Source organism: Brienomyrus brachyistius, chromosome 2 (assembly GCF_023856365.1).
Source record: "Brienomyrus brachyistius isolate T26 chromosome 2, BBRACH_0.4, whole genome shotgun sequence".
Taxonomy (NCBI): Eukaryota; Metazoa; Chordata; class Actinopteri; order Osteoglossiformes; family Mormyridae; genus Brienomyrus; species Brienomyrus brachyistius.
Window position 1 is genome coordinate 44566283 of NC_064534.1, and position 8174 is coordinate 44574456.

At 42.1% G+C, this 8174-nt stretch overlaps 1 protein-coding gene across 1 annotated transcript in view; it reads right to left on the minus strand.

Annotated features, from left to right (window-relative positions):
• Nucleotides 1–60: 60 nt before the first annotated feature.
• The window catches only part of LOC125714767 (acyl-CoA dehydrogenase family member 11-like), an 11837-nt gene continuing 3723 nt past the window's right edge, over nt 61–8174 (minus strand). The window contains exons 6-14 of the mRNA XM_048985705.1: nt 4364–4513; nt 3030–3124; nt 2681–2780; nt 2262–2402; nt 2014–2106; nt 1788–1895; nt 1379–1550; nt 1227–1293; nt 61–855 (exon numbers count right to left, since the gene is read on the minus strand). Coding sequence (XP_048841662.1) covers nt 741–855; nt 1227–1293; nt 1379–1550; nt 1788–1895; nt 2014–2106; nt 2262–2402; nt 2681–2780; nt 3030–3124; nt 4364–4513 — 1041 coding nt within the window. The 3' untranslated portion in view covers nt 61–740. The remainder of the gene's footprint in view (nt 856–1226; nt 1294–1378; nt 1551–1787; nt 1896–2013; nt 2107–2261; nt 2403–2680; nt 2781–3029; nt 3125–4363; nt 4514–8174) is intronic.

Sequence of the window (8174 nt, forward strand, 5' to 3'; positions counted from 1 at the left end):
TAATAAAATATAAAATTATCAAAAAATCTTTTAAAAATATTAGAAATTCAATAACTCACATACAGGTTAACATCTTTAATAAGCAGCATTAAAAACAATTTAATATATAAACTATACAAACTATAAAATATCCTGACGGCTGATTTAGGCATACAAGGAGCCTTCATTTGTCCACCTACATTTGTTAATAAAAGCTTTATTATATGTCATTGTGTGTTAAGAACACGTAAGAAATCAGAATAAAGTGCCAGTAGGGACCAAAAAAAATCTACGACTGAGGTCGTATTCATCTTTTTTACCATCAAAGAAATTAATCAGCATATATAACAGGAAAACAAAAAAAGTGTTTGCATGTACTCCCCTTGTCGTCGTGGGGTTTCCTCCGGGTACTCTGATTTCTCAACACAGTCCAAAGGCATGCTGAGGCTGATTGGAATTACTAAATTGCCCATAGGAGTAGATGTGTGAGTGAATGGTCTGTGAGTGTGCTCTGCGATGGGCTGGCCCCCCATCCTGGGTTGTTCTCTGCCTCATGCCCATTGCTTCCGGGATAGGCTCCGGACCCCCCGCTACCCAGTAGGATAAGTGGTTTGGAAAATGGATGGATGGATGGACAAAAAAAAGCATTTGTATTAAATTTTACGATTTTTTTTTGATGCAAAGCTATATGAATATCTAATGAATATAGAACTTTGGTAGGACCCCACATTCATGTGATCACAGGTTCAGCCAAGTGTGGTTCAGGGTCCTGGCATCCCTTCATACACCAACGCTGTGTCTGCACCTGGGCTCTCTGGGTCATAGCAGCCGCTCTGCTCTTTGGTGGCCACGCAGCAGAGGTCCTGTTCACACCATCTGTGGTAATAGTGAGAGATTGCTGTGACCATTTCCTTTGACACAAAGGGGCAACACAGTATCAATAATGATCTGCTGATGAAAAACAGTATTCGAAACAGGAGCATCAACTCAAGAACTCAAGGTCTTCCATATATCAGGTCATGTCCACGATGGGCAGTTCCAAATATCTAAATCTGATAACAACCTATACATTTTACTAACTGTATGCTTAACAATCCATCCATCCACCCACCAGACACTAATGCTGGGCAGGGTCACTGTGGGACCTGAAACTTAACACAGAAAGCCTAGTCCTGTCTTAAAGATCTACTATGTAATAATTAATGAAATCATTAGATGACGCAAGTAAGAAGTTACATGGGGATTACCTGAGAGTGGCATAAATGTCTGTTTGGCTTGCCCCCTCCCATGCAGCCTGATCCACCATTAGAGCACCTAAGCAGGTAAAAACAAGAAAGGTTAGGTGTTCAGGTTCAGGTTAAGGTTAGATCAGTTTGGCAGTTAATCTTTCAGGACTTACCCATATAGATGCGCGCTAGGCTGAAAGTCAGATCTCGAGCTGCTAGTTCAGTGTAGCTGGGGGGCCTCTGGGCAAAGGTCTGCACAAAACTCCCCAGCCTAATAAGGGCACCATCTATGGCTGTCACTGCAGGACCCAAAGCACTTTTTCCTTTGGCTGCCCCTAGCTTGTCCTGAACAAAACATAAGACGGAGAGAGAACAAAAGTCAACATCTTACAGTCAACCACTTCAATTAATGTTCCAAATTGCAATGGAAAGGACACATAACATATTTAGTACTTATGCACAGTTTTCTGGTATTACTATTCCAGCATTCGAGTAAAAAGTCAAGAATGTGACCAAAAAAAAAAATCAATATCATGTTTTTGTAACGCAAAGTATACTTCCTTCCCTTCAAGACACTCTCACCTTGACATCAGTGAAGAAGGCCTCCAGCACCTGCCCATGACTCTTGATGATACATCGAAGTACATCCAATGACAGGATGTTGGTGGTTCCCTCCCAGATAGTCAGCACCTCAGGGGAACGGAGAGACAGCAGACAGGATTAACACTATGCACAGCAGACAAAACAACAGCTGTTTCCTTTGTTGTTCACCAAAATCCCATGTACACTTTCAAATGACAGAACATACTTGTGCATCCCGTAGCATTGTGGGTAATCCAGTGTCCTCCATGTATCCCTGGCCCCCAAAACACTCCAATCCCTCAGACACCACAGACACAGCCTAAGGAACAAATACATTTTCTGGCATAATGCACGTAAAGTGAAATAATAATAAACAAAGAAATAGTAACAAAAACTTTCTCAAGAAACTAATTATTTTGCTATAAGATGAAAGAACCCCATGAAGTGCTGGGAGGTACCTGCTGCCATGCTCACCTGTTTTCCTGTGTAAAGTTTGGCCACCGGCGTGAGGAGGCGAAGCAAGTGAAGCTCAAGAGGTGAAGCTGAGCCATTCTCTTCTCTGCCCAGCAGCCGACACACTTCCATCATCAGCAGAAAGGCAGCACGCGTCTCCACCTACAAATTCAAAACAAGGTAAAGAGAGCAACCAGAATGCGAGGCAGACTTTTCCTAAAAACAAACCAAAAGTATATACTGAAAACTAAGATTTGAAAACTGAGCTGTGGTGAATGAGACTGACTTTTAGAGTATCATTAAAATAAAAGTTGAATTACAGAAGGGTCAGATATTGTGATGTGGTCAGTCTGTCAAAGTCAATTTATAGGAAAGTCAAAGTCTTGTGACAGAAGGTCAATGCCTGTAGCACGTTTAGGAGCAGGAATGACAGCTGCCACCTCCATTCTCGCCATGGTCTGCATATGCAAGGAGTGCTCCTTAAGGAACTTCCCAAAGACGAAGCGTTTGGTGGCATATTCCCTGCCCAGCTGGATGATCCTGAGGAGAATGGAAAAACGCCTGGAATCCACAGTGGATCCCCACCCTACTGGGCACTGGAGGGCTGTGTGCAGTTCAAACATGTACTGGTAGTCATTCTAGGGCTAACACAGTTAATTTGCAATTGTGCCTCATTAACAATAAATGCAGTTTATACTTCAATGTTTGAATTATGCATTACTTGTGTAGCTGCTACCAGTGACTCATAGGTGTTATGGCCAAGGGATGTAGCAGAATGTGAAGCAGTACCTCCTCATGGCAGCTACAGCAGAAACAGTATTATGGATGCGGGTGATCGTCAGCATGTTGGCAATTGACGCCACTCCTCTGCCCTCAGCTGAGATCTGGTACAGAGATTGAAAGCATTGATGGAGACAATAGGGGTTTACTACTGTGAGATCAAGTCCAAAAACATTACTTGGTCCAGATCATTAAGATCTGTATAACAGAGAAAAGGAAATGGCATTGCAACAGCAGGATACCGTGTTTAAATGGGCAGAGAGAGAGAGAGAGAGAGAAAGAGAGAGAGAGAGAGAGAGAGAGAGAGAGAGAGAGAGAGAGAGAGAGAGAGAGAGAGAGAGAGAGAGAGAGAGAGAGAGAGAGAGAGAGAGAGAGAGCGCGCTTGTTTGGAGGACACCAATCATGTTTATGGCAGCCTCTCACATGATAACTACCCGTAAACTTTGTATCTTGCATTTCTTTGGTCTGCTGACATGCTTGCTTTGCTCACCAAGGGAATCACAATTTTTATGCATTTTTTCCAGATTGTGGGGAGCCTGCACCCCTAATTGTAAAACACACTCTGACCCATTTCGTCAACACTTGGTGAAATGCACATTAATACAGAATCATTATCATTATACCAGATCAACTAACATTCAATAGTTTTATTGCTTTAAAATGAATATGTTTCATTTATCAAGGTAAGTTGCAATGTTGATTATATGTAAGTAATATCCTGTTTTTCATTTCAGATTTTGTTTGCAACTAAATCTGATAGTTATTAGACATTGAACTGAGCTGTAAAACCAGAAATGTTTGGAGTAACTCATGAAATGTTTTGTTTTTCTGTTGTGACACCTGTGTATTTACGGTAAACTCTGGTATGTTGGTACTGATATCTGGTGGTACTGGTACTGTTAGCCAGCTCTTAAGAATCTGATAGTCTTGCAATATTGTAATCTGCCATTATACAGCTTGTTTTAAGACACTTTTCCAATAAATGTACCCGGGATGTCTTACAGAGTTTAAGTGATGCAATGGTGGCGTTTGATTCATTCATATATAGGATTTTTATTAACAGTGTAATGCAGTAACAGTAGAAATTTAATATAATAGCCTGCCTCTAATACAAGTCTGCCTCAAATAAAAGCATGTTACTTCTGTATCTTATGTAAATAAAGACCCCAGCAACTGTTAACCCAGAAATATTGTTATAACGCAGCCTACTCGTCATGAATTCTAGATATATTTTTAATCCTATCTTCTCTTGGTTTTCAGAATAACTTTTGATATTGTGCAATTAAGGCAGTGTCTTGGCAAGTGTGTGTGAGAGACAGACAGCAAACACTGGGATTACTGACCCTGTAAGCTGGGAAGCCATCTAGCAGTAACTCAGCCGTGGGCACCTGTCGTGTCCCCAACTTATCCTTCAGCCGCTGCACCTCAATGCCCTTCAGTTCCCCCTTCTCATCCCGCAGTGTTGCAAAAAACAAAGAAAGGCCCTTGCTGCCCTGGAAGAGAAGCATTTCATAGCCTCAAATAGCTATTTTTATTCATGTACAATAATAATAATGAATTAGTGACTGCAGGCAGTGACTGAAGGGTCCAAAGCATAGGATGATTGGACAGGTAGGACAAGTAATAGAGGAAGAACTGCGGAGAGCTGGAGGACGGACTGACTAACACCACCTGCTGCCTGTTGGGACGACTAGCTCAAGTACCCACCGAAGCTGGGTTGAAACCGGCCACCCTCTGATTGCAAGCATACATGCTTAGCTCACTGAGCCACACACTGATTTGGGGAAAAAGGGTGAGATAGAGAGAGAGCCTCCTACCTAATCTGGTAACTCATTTTAGCTAAATTAGCCTAGCTGGGTCTTAGACATATATAAACGGTGGCCGTAGCGCTCCTGTTTGACCGATCGTCACAAAATTTGGACGGGTCTGGGGTACAGCCCTACATTAGTGAGAGAAATTTGGTAATGATTGCCCGGAGCATGCCTGAGATATAGCTGTCTGACTAAAATGGGCGTGGCACCAGTACAGTAAGGGTGTGTCTGCTGGCCGTACCTTACAAAAAGGTTAGGATTTTTTGAATAATTATTTATTAAGTTTTTATTAACTGTATTTATTAACTGTCTCCTGATTTGAATGATACCAGATTTATGCATGTTGGGCGAAAATCCTAGGAGGTTAACAAAAAAACCTGTTTTCAGACCTATATAAATCACGGGAAAACGCAAAGATGGGAGAACCATGTTCCATATGTTGTTTGATTTGGCATGACATAGTGAATTGCACTTGCAATGAATTTCAACTGCAGGCTCGACAGTTCTGGAGAAATAGGCAGAAATGCTGTCGCACCCGCATCTGGCTGAATGAGGTGTCCTTTACAGGGTGGGCTGAGGGTCGGACGACAAATGTACGTGCCAAATTTGGTTTGGATTGGCCATTGTTAAGCTTGTGAAATGGCTGCTTGATTTTGATTGGTTGATGGCGGCCACACTTTTAGGACTTATGACTGCCATTGTACTTGCCTGACCTCAGGCTGGATCCTAGTACATATCCTAGTACAAATTTCACTTGGATTGGCCAAGGCAGTCAGGAGACACTGGCAGTTTTTAGGTGTAGCGCCAACTATTGACAAAATGCGGCCCACCTTGGAGTGTCCCCAGAATGGGGTAGGGAGGTAGGATTTCAAACTTGGTAGAGGTAGGACAAGACTGAGCCAAGTTATAGCAGTCAGACCAAAACGGGCCAAATTTGGACATTGTTTGGGCGTGGCTAATGGCCATAGGATAGGCAAATGTCCAAATTTTTTCACTAATTATCGATCAGCTGAGAGTTCTGATTCGTTTGACACCTCACTTGTCTGATTTGGTAGGACAAGGTAGGACTTTAAGGAAAAAGCAGGATTTGCAAATTATGCAAATTAGCCAAAAATCTAAATAGGCAGAGCTTCACAGTCCAAATGGCAAATTGGTAGGACACGGTTGCCTGAATGAGGGGGAAAAATTTCGACTGTAGGACCAACGGATCAGGAGATATCGACCGAAACGCGTTGGGGGGTGCTACAGCGCCTCCATCTGACTGACTGGGACAGGTCAGAGGGCCTGAGTAGTGGGTAGGAATAGACATCTTGCTGCCAAATTTGGTAGGCCTAGGACTTACGGTTTAGGGTGGGCATTCAGTTTTAGGGAAGAAAAATAATAATAATCCTAACAATTTCAAGAAGGTTCCATAGCACTTCGTGCTTTGGACCCTTAATAACCAGGAATGGGAAAGTTACTTTTTAAAATGCATTACAGATTACTGAATACATGCTCTCAAGTATCATTTGGAACATATTCTGTGAGATTACTACAAGTTAATACCCTGATCTAAATGCTTTGGATTACTTTCCAAACTTGAACATAAATATAATGGATACAGAAGAGAAATAATTTCATTCAATTTCTTGGTTCATTTCAAATTTATGCTACAACTGAACACCGAAAAACAGTTAACATGCACAATAATTTGAAGGGTATCAATCATTTAAAGTAGGGATGGGCCGATCCATATTTTTTCAGTTCCAAATCTGATTCCTATACACAACTGCCGATACCGATAGATTCCAAGACAGCTCTTTTTACATTAATATTTTAAGATGATAAATACACTATATTGACAAACGTATTGGGACACCGGCCTTTACACACACATGAACTTTAATGACATCCCATTCTCAATACATAGGCTATGGAGTTGGCCCACACTTTACAGTTATAACAGCTTCAACTCTTCTGGGAAGACTGTCCACAAGGAGTGTGATTACGGGAATTTTTGACCATTCTTCCAGGGGAGCATTTGTGAAGTCAGTCACTGCTGTTGTAGGAGAAGGTCTAGCTCGCAGTCTCCTCCCTAATTAATCCCAAAGGTGTTCTATGAGGCTGAGGTCAGGGCTCTATGCAAGCCAGTCAAGTTCCTCCACATTAGACTCACTCATTTATGTCAATTAGGACCTTGTTTTGTGCACTGGTGTACAGTCATGTTGGAACAGGAAGGGGCCATCCCCAAACAAATGCTGCAGCATTCTGAGTTCCTTTCATTACAATTAAGGGATCAAGCCCAACCCCTGAAAAACAACCCCCACACCATAATCCCCCCCCCACCAAACTTTACAGGAGATAAAGGTATGGATGAAACACAATTTCCTTCAACTCAACAGCTCCAAAACAGAGGCCATTCTGGTCGGCACCAGATCAAATCATCACCCATAACCAGTATGATCTTCTCTGGCTCCAATATCTCTCTCTCATCAACAGTCAGAAATCTTGCCGTAAAAATGGATCCCCAACTCACCTTTGAATCCCATATCAACCACCTCTGCAAGACCTCCTTCTACCATCTCCAGAACATTTCCAAACTCCACCCCATTCTTTCCCTATCTGATGCCGAAAAGGTGGTCCATGCCTTTATCTCCTCTAGACTGGACTACTGTAATGCACTTCTCTTTGGGATACCTAGCAAGAGCCTGCAGAGGCTCCAATACATTCAAAACTCTGCAGCTAGGAAACATGAGCACATCACCCCCATTCTCCACTCACTTCATTGGCTTCCCGTCTCCGCCAGGATTGAATATAAGGTTTTGCTTCTTACACATCAATGCATCCATGGACATGCCTCCCCCCCCTACCTCAAAGAACTTATCAACCCACAACGCGCAACATGTTCCCTCCGTTCTACGCACGCAAACCTCCTCCACAAACCAAGAACCAATCTGAAGACTATGGGAGATAGGGCTTTCTGTGCTGCTGCTCCACGCCTATGGAATGCCCTCCCTGACTTCCTGAGGGCACCACAACCCACTGACTGTTTTAAAAAGACAAAGACATCTAAAGACATTTCTTTTTAACAAAACCTTTGGTTCCTCCACTAAGCGGTTTTAAAATGGTTTACTTTTAAACTATTAATTTTGTCTCTTATTTTAACTTGTAGCCCGTTGAGATCTTGTGATGTGAAGGGCATTATAAATAAAATGTATTATTATTATTATTATTATTATTATTATTATTATTACACTTGGCACAATGCAGTCAGGCAAGTACTGTTCTCCTAGCAACCACCAAACCCAGACTTGATACCGGGCAGATGAAATTTAACGTAGATAAATGTAAGGTAATCCATGCA